Raw genomic sequence first — 18,521 nt, forward strand, 5'->3', positions numbered from 1 at the left:
GTGTCCTGCAAGCCTCCGAGACAGGGAGACACAACAGCGCGCGCACCGCAGCACAGGGAGCCGTGCTAACACACAGCCCCGAGTGCAAGCGGTCCCGCTGTACAAGCCTCCCAGAGTCCGGGTAACCTGCGGCGGCAAGTGAGTACTTTCCCCCGAAAACCAGGCACCACTGGCCACCAATGTTAAAGAGGTACCTGAAGAATCACCACTGACGGGACTGTGTACACATTGAAATTTTGTCACTTAACGGGACGCCGTGGTGACACACATGCTTTTTCCATTGAGCAACTTCATCAAATCCTAAAAAACCAGTAATCTGGTTACCTTTTATATTTTGCTTTTGAATATTATTCTTATCAGACATTTATGATCTGTATTTGTGCAGAGAACATACAGAACTGTAATCGTTAAGCACCTCAGGACACTCAACTCTGTTTAAATTGCAGAGTTCCTGACCCTAAATACATCCATTATTATTTCTTTTCGTTATTTGTAACATGCTAATTGTATCATTGTGTGTGACCCTTAGTATCACCTTTTGATTATCAGTAAAGATTTGTTTTATTTAAAAGAGTAACACAATCTCTCTCCAACTCATTTTATTTAAATACAAACTCCTTTATTTAAAAACAAGTTCCTTCCAAACCATAAGAAAGGGCAGAGCGCAGCACTAAAACCCAATTGTTCCATAAACTAAACCCAACGGACCAGTCATCCGTTAGTGCGGCAGCTAGCCCAATAAGATTCAGTGCGCAGGTGCCAACCCCCGAAAAATACTAGAATTGAAGGATAATGTTCATACTTTGCTGTATTGCATTGGATGGGTTAATAATTCTTGCAGCGATGTTAATGCCAGAACCTGCATAGTTTGGCTACTAGCTACAGTTTTACGAAGGTCCCTATGGTGGGACACCGCCCTCTTCTGTAAATACTGGGGGCTCGGTGCTGAAAAGCAGCACAGACACAGCCACATCCCGTGCCCGGGTTACCGCAAAGGCGGCCTGCTCAAGCACAAACAAACATTAAGCGGTTTGGTAGAGGCTAAGCACACCTGCAGCCAATGAAAATACAGGGATGCTCAAAGCACACAAATTAGCAACCGACTACTAGAAGAAACAAGGGGAGATGTTCTAAAATTTGGAGAGTGATTAAGTGAAGAGAGATAAACTACCAACCAATCAGTTCGTAACTGAAACATGGCAGTTAGGAGCTGGCGGTTGCTACTTTATCTCACATAAACTCAACAATGTGATATTGGCCAGCTGGGTGTTGAAGATGATAATTGTGTCCATCTGTATCACCAGGCTTGCCTACGTTTGAATAAAAATGTCAGGGAGATTATGACGGTGGCACCTAGACGCGCGTCATACAATGACTTACATCCAAATGTAGATGAGCCCCAAAGCAGTTAGTAAGATCTACTGTACTTGTTAAATAAAAGGCAATTATACGTGTCAGGACTTGTTCATGCATTGTGTTTTACATGTGGTGTCATATACTGTAAGTGGCCACAAGAAAACCTATTTAAAATGCATGTAGCCCTAGGGATGATTGTGCTGTGTCACCAATGCAGGGAAATGTCACCGATAATACCATGTGAATGTATATATCTTTTATTTATTATTTTTTTTTTTTTATGTAACAGCTGCATAATATGGTCAGGTTCAAACGGGGAGATTTGTAGACTCAGCAGGGAGAGAGGGAGATTGTTACTATTTCAGGGAGTCTCCTGCAGAATGCAGGAGGGGAGGAAAAAGCACCCGTGATGTGCACCTGACTGCTGCACGTACCATCTATATTATGTGCATCACATCCAACCGCCGACTCCCACCTGATGGGCACATGGCCGCGCATCGGATCGATTTGGATGTCAAACAAAATCGCACAAGTGTATGGGTGGGTTTAGACAGCCCCTCCATTCCTCTGCCCCTCCCGGTGAAGACGGATGTGTAAGACGTGCGCACATCTGCATTTACGCCTATACGCGTCTTTGCTTTCTTACTATACATTCCCCAAGGTGTTAGATCATGCAGATGTACATTCATAATGGCAACTGTATGGGTATGGGTCATTGGGTTGACCCTATTTAGGCCCACATGCATTGTGTCAACCACTGAAGGTCGACAGGGCTGAGGTCAACAGAGTTGCACAACCTTCCAAACACAAGCCTTAGGTTGACAAAGAGAATGTCAACAGTCAAAAGCTCGATTTTCACCGGGTCCCATCGCATTCTTCCACCACACCATAGTGGATGGTAGGGCATGAAATACGGCCTGTCGGCACATGTCGGCTAAAAAAAAAAGCGAAAAACCTCATGTCGACGTTTTGACTGTCGACCTAATCCATGTGTCGACCTACCAACCCTGTCAACCGTATCCATGTTCAACTATATCAAGTGTCGACTTTTTGACTGTCAAACTTCCCATTGTTGACCTAATGATTGTGTCGACTGTCCTACCCTGTCGACAATATCAGTGTTGACCTAGTAACCGTGTCCCAGCGTATGAGTGGCACCAGATGCCAGGCAACAGGCAGAATCTCAGGGCTGTGGGGCAGTGTGAACGGCTTGACCCTCAAGTAAAAGTAGCCGCCAGCCCTTTCACACAGTGTAACATGAGTGCAGGACAAATACACACACACAAACCTAAACCAGACCAAATCCTTGAGGAATCCCTAAATTACAGTCTGTGTGGTTTATCTGATACCAGTGTGAAAGTCTCCAGAGAGAAAGTCCCCGCACAACGGAGGAAGCCTCGTTAACCCTTCAGGTCAAGCTGGAGACAGAGCAGGGAGGGTGGGACTCTCTCCCCCTGCGGCACCGCCAGGGTTAATAAAGCACAGAGCCCAGGGTGAGCTGAATAGGAGGAAACATGAGAACCTGCCTGAACTGAGCCTCCATGGATACTGTATGTGGGATGGAGGCAGCCGCCTGCCCATTATTCCCTCCCCAGGTCTCCTCCTCTCTCCCTCAGTCAGTACAGTTAAGCAGCAGCAGAGAGCAGCTCAGAGAGAGCAGGCTGGATGAGACAGGGAGACAGGCTGACCACATCTTCCTGGGAATTATCATTTACCCTGTGCTTTTGCATGGTAATTTGCTGGATTACACCCAACGGCCGGAGATCTGCAAAGTGGAGTTTATAGAAGAAAAAAAAAGTTTGTAATAAGTTTCTAAAAACTTTTTTTTTTAAATCTTTTTTTTTTTTTCGTTCCCCTCAACTAAAGAGGAGAGAGCTCCAGAGTCAGACTGATCTGGTTGCTTTGTACATGTGAGAACCGGGCTGCCCTGGATTGAAGTTTTTAAAGGGAACCGTTCGAAGATGGGACCAAGGGCCAAGCTGTGGTCGGTCATTGCGTACTTACCTCTGTGGTGCTGCCTGCTGGAGGTGGTCTGCTCTTTTGGAGATGAAGAAGAAAGGCGATGTGACCCCATTAAGATCACCATGTGCCAAAACCTTGGCTACAATGTCACCAAGATGCCCAATCTGGCTGGGCACGAACTGCAGACTGATGCGGAGCTGCAACTCACCACCTTCACCCCCCTCATACAGTATGGGTGCTCCAGCCAGCTACAGGTGGGTACCGCGCATCGTCGCCACCACGGAGCAAAACTGGACGGCGCAATGGAATATGCTGGCGCTATATTAGTAAATGTTAACGTTTGTGGAACTACAGGTTGCAGCAGACCCATGTAAGCCATAGGTGGCTTATATTTATTTATTTTACTTATTAACAGTTTCTTATATAGCGCACACATATTCCGCAGCGCTGTACAAAGAATAGTTGAACATTCACATCAGTCCCTGCCCCAGTGGAGCTTACAATCTATTTTCCCTACCACATGTACATGCACACAGACATTCTAGGGTTAAATTGTTGGGAGCCAATTAGCCTACCAGTATATTTTTGGATTGTGGGAGGAAACCGGAGTACCCGGAGGAAACCCATGCAAGTACGGGGAGAATATACAAACTCCGCACAGTTAGGGATTGAACCTATGACCTCAGCGCTGTGAGGCAGTAATGCTAACCATTACACTGTCTGTACTGCTTATATGGATTATAACCAATATGTAAAACAATTCCGGTTCCCCCCCGTTGCCACAGTGTTATGTCAATGGGGTGCATTCATATGTACTGTCTGTGTGATACAGTGTAACTGTTTTTCGCTTCTGGTGGAAATGGTCACGAGTCATTCTAGAAAACCACCATTAGCTAGAATGTCATTTGTGTTAATGATTAACGCTGGTCTGAAGTTTAGTCTAGTGATTCCAAACATTCACTTACTTTCGGACCAGGCGCAAGGCTCCCAGTTCTGCTCAGCTTTCTAAATGTATTTATTAACAGTGTCTTATATAGCGCAGCAGATTCCGTTGCGCTTTACAATAGGAGACAGTGATACCACAAACTGGGTATTTACAGACAGTCAAAGGTATGAGGGCCCTGCTTGCAAGCTTACAATCTATAGGGAAACAACTCAGAATATTCCCGTACAATGCTCCATCGCAAATCGTTCATTTAACAGCTCAGCTGCGCTGTAAAGGATATTGCTCGAAATGCGTCAACTTTCCGCAAAGTTCCGTCAAAGTTGGGCAGCTTTATAGTTTTAAAGGGATTTAAGAGGACTGGATGGAGGTCCCCAGCAAGAAGCATTTACATTCCTTATTAACTTAAACAAAGAACAGCCCAATCTACGGATTTTGACTCCTGATGAGTGTATGCATTGAGGTCTTTGTAAGACACTGTTTACAGTAAATAATAGGGCTGCAGTGGCTGATTGCTGGGGTCCAAATGGCAAATAATTAGTTTCAGGTGAATTTGCATCACTGTCTTTATAAATACCTATTACGTTGCACTGTACATTTGCAAACGATGTACATTATTTTATTTATTAATGTTAATAATGAGTGGATTATGGCAGTACACAGATATAGATATATATATATATATATATATATATATATATATATATATATATATATATATATATATATATATATATATATATATATATATATATATATATATGAGATGGTGTTTTCGTAAAAGTGATACAGTTTAGATTTGTTATCTATAGCTGAGAAGTATTGTCAGGGGCTCTTGAGTTGAATATATAGGAGAATATTTGTTGGGCTCAGTCAGTGCCCCCTTTTTAGAGTTCAGGTTATAGATGGTCTCTAAGTGCAATTTGTAGGTGAGTACTTTTTGGGAGTAATCTATACTTGGGTACTTTAGAGCACTATCTATTGGCACAATCTCAGCTTGGGACTTTTTTGAGTGCAATATACTGAATACTTGGTTAGTTTTTTGAGTACAGAATATACAGTACTTGAGTGGTTCTTCAGTGCAACCTATAATTGGCACTTTCAGGATGCAATATATAGTTGAGCACTTGCAGATTGCAGTCTATAGTTGGCAAATATTTGGGCAGAATACATTGTTGGCACTTTTGGAGGTGAATCTTTAGTTTGTCAATTTTGGATAGAGGTCGGTCAGTAGTTGGGCACTTTCAGAGGTCAGTCTGTACTTGGGAACTATCAGTGCAGTCTGTAGTTGGGCACATTCGGTGCAGCCTGTAGTTGGGCATTATCGTGGTGCAAAAAAGAAATATGTGCCAGTGCTGGTTGAATGATTTGCAAGACTGTAAGTCTTGGTGCTGTCTGTAGTTGGGCATTATCTTGGTGCAGTCGGTAGTTGGGCATTATCTTGGTGCAGTCGGTAGTTGGGCATTATCTTGGTGCAGTCTGTAGTTGGGCATTATCTTGGTGCAGCCTGTAGTTGGGCATCATCTTGGTGCAGCCTGTAGTTGGGCATTATCTTGGTGCAGCCTGTGATTGGGCATTATCTTGGTGCAGCCTGTGGTTGGGCATTATCTTGGTGCAGCCTGTAGTTGGGCATTATCTTGGTGCAGTCTGTAGTTGGGCATTATCTTGGTGCAGCCTATAGTTGGGCATTATCTTGGTGTAGTCTGTAGTTGGGCATTATCTTGGTGTAGTCTGTAGTTGGGCATTATCTTGGTGCAGCCTGTGGTTGGGCATTATCTTGGTGCAGTCTGTGGTTGGGCATTATCTTGGTGCAGCCTGTGGTTGGGCATTATCTTGGTGTAGTCTGTAGTTGGGCATTATCTTGGTGCAGCCTGTAGTTGGGCATTATCTTGGTGTAGTCTGTAGTTGGGCATTATCTTGGTGCAGTCTGTAGTTGGGCATTATCTTGGTGCAGTCTGTAGTTGGGCATTATCTTGGTGCAGTCTGTAGTTGGGCATTATCTTGGTGTAGTCTGTAGTTGGGCATTATCTTGGTGTAGTCTGTAGTTGGGCATTATCTTGGTGTAGTCTGTAGTTGGGCATTATCGGGGTGCAGCCTGTAGTTGGGCATTATCTTGGTGTAGTCTGTAGTTGGGCATTATCTTGGTGTAGTCTGTAGTTGGGCATTATCTTGGTGCAGCCTGTAGTTGGGCATTATCTTGGTGCAGCCTGTGGTTGGGCATTATCTTGGTGCAGCCTGTAGTTGGGCATTATCTTGGTGCAGCCTGTAGTTGGGCATTATCTTGGTGCAGTCTGTAGTTGGGCATTATCTTGGTGCTGTCTGTAGTAGGGCATTATCTTGGTGCAGTCTGTGGTTGGGCATTATCTTGGTGCTGTCTGTAGTTGGGCATTATCTTGGTGCAGCCTGTAGTTGGGCATTATCTTGGTGCAGCATGTAGTTGGGCATTATCTTGGTGCAGCCTGTAGTTGGGCATTATCTTGGTGCTGTCTGTAGTTGGGCATTATCTTGGTGCAGCCTGTGGTTGGACATTATCTTGGTGCAGTCTGTAGTTGGGCATTATCTTGGTGCAGCCTGTAGTTGGGCATTATCTTGGTGCAGCCTGTGGTTGGGCATTATCTTGGTGTAGTCTGTAGTTGGGCATTATCTTGGTGCAGCCTGTAGTTGGGCATTATCTTGGTGCAGTCTGTAGTTGGGCATTATCTTGGTGTAGTCTGTAGTTGGGCATTATCTTGGTGTAGTCTGTAGTTGGGCATTATCTTGGTGTAGTCTGTAGTTGGGCATTATCGGGGTGCAGCCTGTAGTTGGGCATTATCTTGGTGTAGTCTGTAGTTGGGCATTATCTTGGTGTAGTCTGTAGTTGGGCATTATCTTGGTGTAGTCTGTAGTTGGGCATTATCGGGGTGCAGCCTGTAGTTGGGCATTATCTTGGTGTAGTCTGTAGTTGGGCATTATCTTGGTGTAGTCTGTAGTTGGGCATTATCTTGGTGTAGTCTGTAGTTGGGCATTATCTTGGTGTAGTCTGTAGTTGGGCATTATCTTGGTGTAGTCTGTAGTTGGGCATTATCTTGGTGTAGTCTGTAGTTGGGCATTATCGGGGTGCAGCCTGTAGTTGGGCATTAACTTGGTGCAGTCTGTAGTTGGGCATTATCTTGGTGTAGTCTGTAGTTGGGCATTATCGGGGTGCAGCCTGTGGTTGGGCATTATCTTGGTGCAGTCTGTGGTTGGGCATTATCTTGGTGCAGCCTGTGGTTGGGCATTATCTTGGTGCAGCCTGTGGTTGGGCATTATCGGGGTGCAGCCTGTGGTTGGGCATTATCTTGGTGCAGCCTGTAGTTGGGCATTATCTTGGTGCAGCCTGTAGTTGGGCATTATCTTGGTGCAGCCTGTAGTTTGGCATTATCTTGGTGCAGTCTGTAGTTTGGCATTATCTTGGTGCAGCCTGTGGTTGGGCATTATCTTGGTGCAGCCTGTGGTTGGGCATTATCTTGGTGCAGCCTGTGGTTGGGCATGATCTTGGTGCAGCCTGTGGTTGGGCATTATCTTGGTGCAGCCTGTGGTTGGGCATTATCTTGGTGCAGCCTGTAGTTGGGCATTATCTTGGTGCAGCCTGTAGTTGGGCATTATCTTGGTGCAGCCTGTGGTTGGGCATTATCTTGGTGCAGCCTGTGGTTGGGCATGATCTTGGTGCAGCCTGTGGTTGGGCATTATCTTGGTGCAGTCTGTGGTTGGGCATGATCTTGGTGCAGCCTGTGGTTGGGCATGATCTTGGTGCAGCCTGTGGTTGGGCATTATCTTGGTGCAGTCTGTAGTTTGGCATTATCTTGGTGCAGCCTGTAGTTGGGCATTATCTTGGTGCAGTCTGTAGTTGGGCATTATCTTGGTGCAGCCTGTGGTTGGGCATTATCTTGGTGCAGCCTGTGGTTGGGCATTATCTTGGTGCAGCCTGTGGTTGGGCATGATCTTGGTGCAGCCTGTGGTTGGGCATTATCTTGGTGCAGCCTGTGGTTGGGCATTATCTTGGTGCAGCCTGTAGTTGGGCATTATCTTGGTGCAGTCTGTAGTTGGGCATTATCTTGGTGCAGCCTGTGGTTGGGCATGATCTTGGTGCAGCCTGTGGTAGGGCATTATCTTGGTGCAGTCTGTAGTTGGGCATTATCTTGCTGCAGTCTGTAGTTGGGCATTATCTTGGTGCAGTCTGTAGTTGGGCATTATCTTGGTGCAGTCTGTAGTTGGGCATTATCTTGGTGCAGCCTGTGGTTGGGCATTATCTTGGTGCAGCCTGTGGTTGGGCATTATCTTGGTGCAGCCTGTAGTTGGGCATTATCTTGGTGCTGTCTGTAGTTGGGCATTATCTTGGTGCAGCCTGTAGTTGGGCATTATCTTGGTGCAGCCTGTAGTTGGGCATTATCTTGGTGCAGTCTGTAGTTGGGCATTATCTTGCTGCAGTCTGTAGTTGGGCATTATCTTGGTGCAGCCTGTGGTAGGGCATTATCTTGGTGCAGTCTGTAGTTGGGCATTATCTTGCTGCAGTCTGTAGTTGGGCATTATCTTGGTGCAGTCTGTAGTTGGGCATTATCTTGGTGCAGTCTGTAGTTGGGCATTATCTTGCTGCAGTCTGTAGTTGGGCATTATCTTGGTGCAGCCTGTGGTTGGGCATTATCTTGGTGCAGCCTGTGGTTGGGCATTATCTTGGTGCAGCCTGTAGTTGGGCATTATCTTGGTGCAGCCTGTAGTTGGGCATTATCTTGGTGCAGCCTGTAGTTGGGCATTATCTTGGTGCAGCCTGTGGTTGGGCATTATCTTGGTGCAGCCTGTGGTTGGGCATTATCTTGGTGCAGCCTGTGGTTGGGCATGATCTTGGTGCAGCCTGTGGTTGGGCATTATCTTGGTGCAGTCTGTGGTTGGGCATGATCTTGGTGCAGCCTGTGGTTGGGCATGATCTTGGTGCAGTCTGTAGTTTGGCATTATCTTGGTGCAGCCTGTAGTTGGGCATTATCTTGGTGCAGTCTGTAGTTTGGCATTATCTTGGTGCAGCCTGTAGTTGGGCATTATCTTGGTGCAGCCTGTGGTTGGGCATTATCTTGGTGCAGCCTGTAGTTGGGCATTATCTTTGTGCAGCCTGTAGTTGGGCATTATCTTGGTGCACGTCTTAAATGCAGTCTATACTTGGGAACTTTTTGAGCGCCACCTGCAGTTGTCTCTCTCCGCCTGTCATGCCAGTTACTGGCGCAGCAGCAGGGAGATCCTTGGCATAGAGGTGGTGGAATGGTGCCTGGGAGCAGTGCTTCTCGCTGACACTTTGCTCACATTGTTGATATAAGGATTTCAGGTCTGAGTGACAGGCTGCACAGCAGGAATGTGAGGGCTGATCTGTTTACTTGTCATTTTCTGCAGATTTTTTCTGTGGGAGACTGATTAGAGTCCCTGCTAATTTCAGCTTGTTAAAGAAACAGGGCGTATTGAATTCCCCATTAGGGAGATCTCTGAGATAATTGCTTATGGAATTGGAGGATAAAAGAAAGTGAGAAGCGAGATTTGGAAGGAGAGGGAAATTTAAACAAAGAGTCCGTTAAGTAAAGTCTCCAGATGGAGACCGTCTACTGATCCCAGTTTACCTATGGGTGGGAAGGCTGCTGATAAGAAACATGATCATTCACAGCAGTTAATCAGAAATAAAACAAACAGTTTATAATACAGTGGATTGCCAGACACAGGGGCTTTGCGAGGGTTTAGGGATAAATGGTGAAAGTTGAAAGGTCGTACAAAAATATAAAATACATCATTGTTACTCACTCAGGAGCCCTTACCAGTGTTTACCTCAAACTTGATTAGAAAAGTATTTCGTTTACATTAGCCCGTGTATTACATGTCTCCCCCCAGCCTTTTCATCCTGGCCACGGATCGCGCCCCTTAAAGAATGAGAGTGGGGGTATTTAGGTTTCCCAAACAAAATGTCACTGTTCAGAAGTGGTTTTTTTTTTCTTTTTTTTTAAAAGGTGCCAGGTGCTGTTACCGGGCAAAGTTTGGAACTCTCACACGCCTGGGAACTTTTGTTAAACTATGTTGCTTTGCACAGTGCAGAGTAAAGGTATAGGGTAGTGGTTCCTAGACTGTGGGCCTCATTCATAACTGCTCAATATAATAGGAAAAACCAGAGCTAGTGGCTTCTCATCATAAACTATATGGACCATCGGAATCCTGTCCCTCACCACATAACTGATTATAAGGCTGGTTTAGAAACATCATTTACTTAATACATGTACAATACAAGAAAGTTTTGGCCTAGGGGTGCCACGAAAATAATTCCGATACTCTAGGTTGCAATGATTCTAAAAATGTTGGAAACCATTGGGATAGGGCATAGGTTGACCGTTATCAGGTCGGCAGCAATATGTCAAAATGCACAAAATTGACATTGACAAATAGACGACACAAGCAAAACGTCGACATGGAAAAATGTCAACACATGATAGAGTTTTTCAAGTTGTTTTGGTGTCAGTGTCGACAACTAAGCACCTGGACCCACAATTAGTGTACTGCGTCCCCTAGCGTGGCTGGATACACTCACCATGGTTTGGGCCAAGTTCCTCAGGGGCAGATTTATTAAGCTCGGGGAAGTGATAAAGTGTCTGGTTTTTATCACCGGCCAATCACCTCCTACCTGTAATTTTTCAAACCAAGCCTGTAACTTCACAGTTAGGAGATGATTGTCCGGTGATAAAAACCAGACACTTTATCACTTCACCGAGCTTAATAAATCTACCCCCCCCCCCCCCAGTCTGCTTCCACTGTGCTCGGCACACTTTACCGTTCCCGATCACAGACTGCGCGCATGTTAAAGTATGAAAAAGTCAAAAATTTCATACACTTTTTTTTTTTTTTTTTAAAAACCCGTGTTGACCTTTTCACATGCTGACCTTTTTAAAGTCGACAATTTGCATGTGTCGGCATTTGTCAATATTGACCTTGTGAATGTCGATCTAGTGACAGTCCACCATCTGACTCCACCTTGGCATTGTCTGGATACCGGATTAAAGTTGGATTTAGCATTTGATAGAACTATTCTTTTATTTAATCATCAATTATTGGATAGCTAATTTACGTATCTTTGAAAACTAGTAAAGATTATTTGTTATTTTTCAAATGCTTTCTTGTAATATATTAGATGTGTTCTTGATTTTGTATATTTCTTTTTAATGTATATGTTTTTGTTGATTATTATTATGTTTGTATTGCTAATGTACTTTTTTTTGTCTTTTTTTAGTTTTTCCTTTGCTCTGTGTTTTTTCCGATGTGCACGGAGAAGATTAACATCCCCATTGGTCCCTGCGGTGGCATGTGCCTTTCGGTCAAGAGACGCTGTGAACCTGTCCTCAACGAGTTTGGATTTGCTTGGCCAGATAGTTTAAACTGCAGCAAATTCCCTCCCCAAAATGACCACAATCACATGTGCATGGAGGGCCCGGGAGATGAAGACGTACCGCTACACAGTAAGACGTCCCTTCAGCCTGGAGAAGACTGCAACGCATTTGGACCGAATTCCGAGCAGTACACTTGGGTTAAAAGAAGCATGAACTGCGTCTTGAAGTGCGGCTATGACGCGGGACTCTACAATCGACCATCCAAGGAATTTACCGACATCTGGATGACTGTTTGGGCGAGTTTGTGTTTCATATCCACCGCATTCACCGTCTTGACGTTCTTGATCGACTCATCCAGATTCTCCTATCCTGAGAGACCCATCATTTTCCTCAGCATGTGTTATAACATTTACAGCATCGGCTATATTGTGAGGCTAATCGTGGGCCGTGAAAGAATATCCTGTGATTTTGAAGAGGCGGCTGAACCTGTTCTTATTCAGGAAGGGCTGAAAAACACAGGATGTGCCATTATTTTCTTGCTGATGTACTTTTTTGGAATGGCTAGCTCCATCTGGTGGGTTATTTTGACATTGACCTGGTTTCTCGCAGCTGGCCTCAAATGGGGACACGAGGCTATAGAAATGCACAGCTCCTATTTCCATATTGCCGCGTGGGCCATTCCAGCGGTGAAGACCATTGTGATCTTGATCATGAGACTTGTAGATGCCGATGAGTTGACCGGCCTATGTTACGTTGGCAACCAAAACATTGATGCCCTCACAGGCTTCGTTGTTGCACCGCTCTTCACCTATCTGGTGATTGGTACTCTGTTTATAGCTGCTGGCCTTGTGGCCCTGTTTAAAATTAGGTCCAATCTTCAAAAAGACGGAACGAAAACTGACAAGTTAGAAAGACTAATGGTCAAAATCGGGGTCTTTTCTGTTTTGTACACTGTCCCGGCTACCTGCGTGATAGCTTGCTATTTTTATGAGATCTCCAACTGGGCTGTTTTCCGTTACACGGGCGATGACTCCAACATGGCGGTGGAGATGCTCAAGATCTTCATGTCCCTTTTGGTGGGCATCACGTCTGGCATGTGGATCTGGTCAGCCAAGACTTTACATACATGGCAGAAGTGTTCTAACAGATTAGTGAACTCGGGAAAAGTAAAACGGAAGAAGAGGGCCGATGCATGGGTAAAGCCAGGCAAAGGGAACGAGACTGTGGTATAGCTGGTGGTTTGCAAAGAATCTTCTTTCATTTTGAAAGAGAACATTGTCATAAATCAAGTTTACTTGCTGTTACTGGAGACGTAGGTCTCCCCACACCGCTGGCTAACCTTAAAAACTTCCTTTGGATGTACGTTCTGAAATCTAATAGTGCACTGAAATTTGAGGAAAGGAACGGTGGTTTCCTTTTGTCCTTGGTTTAAGACTTAAAGGCCGACCAAGAGGTAAAAATTAATGGCCTCAGGAAATTCAATTTCTACAGCTCTGTGTGATTTGTCAACGCTGAGCCGTATCCTGAGTCATTTTTGTTTGATATATCGGTGCTGCATCAAAGCAAATGTTTTAGGTTACATTGTGGTTAAGTCTTAAATCTTGTACACGATTGGAAGGCTGCATCCCGAGAGAACCAATCAACAAAGGGACACGTCGACAAGGCAGGGCAAAGGCGCCATGCACATTTCATCCAGTGTTTGGCAGAGTAGCACCACTATGTAAACATTGCCCAAGGTGCATTTGAATAAGTTTAACTTAGTAAAAAAAGAGGAGAGAAGCCGCTGAACACTGGAAGCTGTAATTAGTCTTTGACTATAGTCCGTCGTAAAAGATATTTTCATTTTTTGGGGTGTTGTTACTTAACTAAATCACAGCTCAAGGGCTACAGAAATGTCTGCGGTCTAGCACTCTGACTCCTGGTGGTGCATCATGGGAGATGTAGTCCAGACATGTTGCTGTTTTTGGATTGTGTATTCATGTTACTTGCTCTAGTACTCGATCGTTCAAGAGCTCTCGAAAAAACAGGAGGTTTAATATCAGGTGGTTCAATAACAGCTGCTCCATGAAATTCTCTGTGTTTAGTTCATTATGCACTAAAAGTGAAAATATATATAGAAATATATAGGCTCCTATGGATTTAAAAGGAATGAAAAACCAATGCACTATTTGCTACCTGACTCTGTATATATATAGAATAAGTATACTCTATGTGTTGCCTTTGTGAATTATAAGGTAAAAAGAAAAGTATTATCATGTTGAACAATTGATCCCCTATCTAGACCCTAATCTTTGTTTTGCTGCTGAAGAAAAAAAAAAAGTGCACTGTGGTGGTGGCCATTTTGTAAGTGGAACCAGTACTGGCGGGAAGGCGGCCTATCCAACCGAGTGATAAAATGGAGGCATTGTCCACATCAAAGTCTATGAAATGAAAGATAGGTACTTCTTTACTTTCACGGCTCCAGCATGGCGCCGCGCTACTTCCGGGTTACGCTCGCCACAAACTAAGTAAAATAAACGAAGTTAACGCCATGCCAACATGGATAGTTCATACCTCCACTATCCATGTTGGCACGGAGTTGATTTTAATTAGCGTGGCGAGCGTAGCGAGCCACCGAGCCCGCAGCGTGGGCGAGCGAAGCGAGACCCGCAAGGGGACTCTGACGCGCGGCGCCATGCTGGCGCCGTGAAAGTAAAGAAGTACCGAAAGATATAATGTGATTGGTTGCTATGGGCAACTGGTCCACTTTACCTCTCTTAAAAGTTTGCTGTGTCTCCCCTGATTCATGAGGTACAGTTACATGGTAATATTTGTCGCCTCGGTGCCTCGTGCCTCGTTAATGTCAACTGTCTTTCTCAGAAATAGTTCACCCATAACACAGCTGCCCATATGCTGTATAACAGAAAAGTACCCAAACCTACAGTTTCTTCAAATGTTCAAAATGGCTGAAGATAAGAACAACTAGTGCATAAAAGCAGCCTTTCCTTAATTCCCAAAGACGGTTCAAAGTTTTAAAGATTTATCCCTAAAATGTTATAATATATAATATAATGATATGATGGAGTTTAAACTGCACTGTGCATAGCATGAGTACATGCATGCAGTACTCTATGGGCCTGATTCAGTCTTGGTTGCTAGGTTGCGTAGATTGGTAGCCTAGCAACCAGTTCAGCGCTGCCTCAACAGATTCATAGACCCCCTTTTTTCTTATAATCACCTAGAATGTCTGAGAGACTCCTGAAATTTGGGGAACCCTCCCTGAGGATACAGATGTAGCTGCACTCATCTTTGCCGCGATTCAGGCCCGCTTGATTGTATGTTGCGGCTTGGAATCACCACGCAACGTTGACGTTCAATGCTTTTCTATGAGCCGCAGGAGCGAAGTAGACAATTGGCGATTGGTGCAGCAACGATGAGTCTAGTTACATCTGTAGTTCAGTTTTCTTTCCTGAGAAGTGGGCAGTACCTCCAACCACAGTAGCTGGTTTCTGCTGGCAGCCTGCGGGGGTATGAGCAGAACCCAGCGACCACAATGGGTGCACAGCTTAACTGAATCTGACCTTTCAACTCGCTATGAGTATACCTGCTTTGGATGATATATGGTTGTAGTTTGAAATAAGAATCAGACTTCTTTTGTGAAGCATGGGCCCCTCAACCCTCCACCCACCAAAATTCTTTGATATGTGATCCATACTGAGTAACTTAAGACTTTGGCAGTTTTTATTGCTAAAGAATTTAGTAGCTAAAGACGTATTCACCTCTTATATCATATTCACCTAGGTGTCTTTTCCAATTAATGTGCCTTTTATAAAGGGAATTAAGGAAGAGCATTCCTCAGAGGACAGCTGGGCCGTTAATCAGTAGATGGAGTCTAGTAATAAACAAGTCGGTAAGGATTACAATATAGCGTGATTACAGAGTGTTTTTAAATAATAATTGCCACTAGCACAAAACGCATTGCTCAGCGCCACCGCACAAGAGAGAACGCTCATACACTATTCATAGTCGTAGACTACTCTATGCTTTATTCGTTATTTGAGGTATCGGGATGGCTGACAGACAATTATCTGGGTCAACTGTCATTAGGTTGATGGATATGTTCAACGCAGTCAAATGGGCAACACAAGCAAAGGCCGAAATGGCAAGGGTCAACAAGAAAAAAAGTTGACATGAGTTTTTCGGGTTGATATAATATATCACACCTGCTATTTGAAGGAACGTCCTAGACGAATCAACCTTAAACCTATATCCATCCATCTGTAACCAAAAGGCCAGTTAATCTGTTAAAAGTGTGTTATTTTTGGGAAACCTATAATTTCAGTAGGGATCGGTAACATGATGTCACAGGTTCAAAGTTAATTAATAGGCTACGTTCTCAAATATATCAATCCAGCCCATACTTGACTACTTCTGTTACCTTGTTGGAGTGTGAAGCAAGGGCAATTACAGGTGGCTTGGTCACACTATTGTTGGTGACACTGTGATTGCCCTGTCTTCTCAGTGGAAGGAATCATGTACACCAGCTCTGCCCATTTTCTGAGGTGTTATGGTGCTCCCTGCTTTACAGGAAGCCACAAAATGGCCGACTTTGCTAGGCGCAACCAACAGCTGCCCTTTTACAAAACTGTAGGATGAGCTCGTTGTTTTGTTGTACTAGTTTCTTCTCTAATGAAATATCAGCAACTTGTACTACATGGTATTATGTGTTCAACAATAGTACAATAGTCTGCCATGGCAGAACCAAAGACCTAAAATGGCCGCCAGTTACACACTGCCAACTTCTGTTACCGTTTTGCTTCGTGGGTCCCTCCAGTTCATCCTTGCCGTAATATGTCCTTGAAGTTCTAGTAAGCTTCGGGGAAAAATTGTTGCCAGACCAAGAAAAACCCTCTGCGGCTTTAATGACGAAGGGCTCGTGTCTACAAATTGCTTTTATTTGCTAGATTGACACTAATTGCATATTATGACATCATCCGGTTCATGGGAATGTTGAATTGTTTTTGAAAAAAAAAAAGGAACAATTTACTATGTCTTTTATAAGGGTGGATTTGTGCATTTTTTTCCCTCTTAACAAATATAAGGTCAACGCCATTAGCTTATAATTGAGCACGACCCCATAGACTTTCTAATAGCAGCAGCGGCATTCGCTGTGTTACATCTGATCAGTTGTAGCAGCCAAGATGCGGTATACGCGTAGGCCTGCGTCATCCGGTATAATAGTGGCAGCTGGGGTGAATAAAAAGACGTGCTATTTTATAGTAGCTAGTAGGGGAAAAATATAAAAATCGTTATCGGCAATGAAAATATGAGAACTTGGCGCCTCAATAAAAGCATGAATTATTTGTCACTTGCGATCTTTAGTTGAGCACAAACAATTGTACTTATTTAATTTGACTACACAAACTGCAAAATTGTACCATAGATGTACACAATTTGTTTAATATAGGTGTTGTCTTTTCTGCGTGTAAATGTATCATGGGAGGATATGTATCATACCTTGAAGAAAGATGAAAGAGCTCTATGTACTAAGTTTCGATGAGAGCTAAAGTGGACGGAAATAAAGAACCAACCAACCAGCTCCTGGCTGCCATTTTACAGGCTGTGATAGAAAAATGACAATTAGGAGCTGGTCGACTACTAAACCATGGGTAGAGATAACGTGGACAGAGATGAAGTATCAGCCAAACAGGTCCCAAATGCTGTGTTTAAAAAGACAGTTAGGAGCTGACTGGCTGCTAATTTCTCTCGGTCTACTTTTTTCTCCATTGAAGTCTTGGGGGGGGGGGGGCCTTTTCCAGTGGTGGAATATATTCCGGAGCCCACATTATGCGATTTGCATTACAATGGACAGCTCTTTCGATTAGCGGCCACAGGAGAGGGATGCAGGTGTGCTGGGAGGGATCTGATTAGATCCCTTTCGGGAAGGATGCAGAAAAAAACTCAAAGTTTCTCTGGGGTTGCACCAGGTTACCCCCTGCACCGAAGAGTCCAGGTCTTAGTACATATGAAAACTGGCTTTTGGGTGCACAATTCCTTTAGTAGATCCCACCCAAGGCTTGATACATATGCTCCTGAATGTGAAACAATAAAAAAAAATAATGAAAACATTTTGTGCCTTAGAAGTCTGGCAGATACACTGGGGTTCATTTACTAAGATGGGAGTTCTGTTGGAGAGGGGATGTTGCTATGGGCAACCAACCAGATTCTATATATTATCTTCTAGAAGATACTAAATAAGAAGTAGATGCTGATTGGTTGCCCGTAGCAACATCCTATCTTCACTAGAACTCCCATCTGAGTAAATTTACCTCAGGAAGTCTGATTACTTCTGCTGAAATGGCGCGGTGCCTTGTACGCGCCTCGCGCTGTTTATAATACCTGCCGCCGAAACAACTGATATGTCGACGAACGCCTCCAGGTACAAGTCCTATACTCATGTTAGACATGAATGTGTGAACCTCTGGAAATAGACACTGCTTTATATGGGTGTTATATTTTGTATATGTCTTTAATGATATGTCTTGTAAATTTCTAATTTATCACTGTACAAATCCTTTTTATATTTAATTTTTTTATCAAAAAAAGAAAAATAAAGCACATTTTTATCTGCTTAGATCTGTGTCTTCTCCTTTCTGCGGGGGTTGGGGTGTGTGTGTGTGGGGGGTAGCTTATCAAAGTACACTGTGCATGTGTAGGGTTCACAGTGCGCATGTGTGGTGCTGTCCTGCGATGAACTCCTGCAACTACTGTAGTTCTGTTAACTGGCCGTTCGCAAGGTTATTGAAAGAGGGTGGGGGTGGAAACCTTTTTTTTTGGGGGGGGGGGGGGGGAGTGGCAAGAAAAACACTGGACATGCGAAAATAATGCTGGGAGTGTCGGAGAAAATGCACGCATGTCAA

The 18,521-nt window shown here is 44.2% G+C and overlaps 1 protein-coding gene across 1 annotated transcript; it reads left to right on the forward strand.

Moving 5' to 3' along the window:
* Window positions 1–2,623: 2,623 nt before the first annotated feature.
* Window positions 2,624–18,235, forward strand: FZD4 (frizzled class receptor 4). The gene is made up of 2 exons (XM_083170177.1): window positions 2,624–3,572; window positions 11,526–18,235. The coding sequence occupies exons 1-2, from the start codon at window positions 3,318–3,320 to the stop codon at window positions 12,852–12,854; spliced, it is 1,584 nt and encodes a 527-aa protein (XP_083026303.1). The 5' UTR covers window positions 2,624–3,317; the 3' UTR covers window positions 12,855–18,235.
* Window positions 18,236–18,521: the final 286 nt, after the last annotated feature.

This window comes from Crinia signifera, chromosome 2 (genome assembly GCF_055691185.1).
Source record: "Crinia signifera chromosome 2, ASM5569118v1, whole genome shotgun sequence".
Lineage (NCBI taxonomy): Eukaryota > Metazoa > Chordata > Amphibia > Anura > Myobatrachidae > Crinia > Crinia signifera.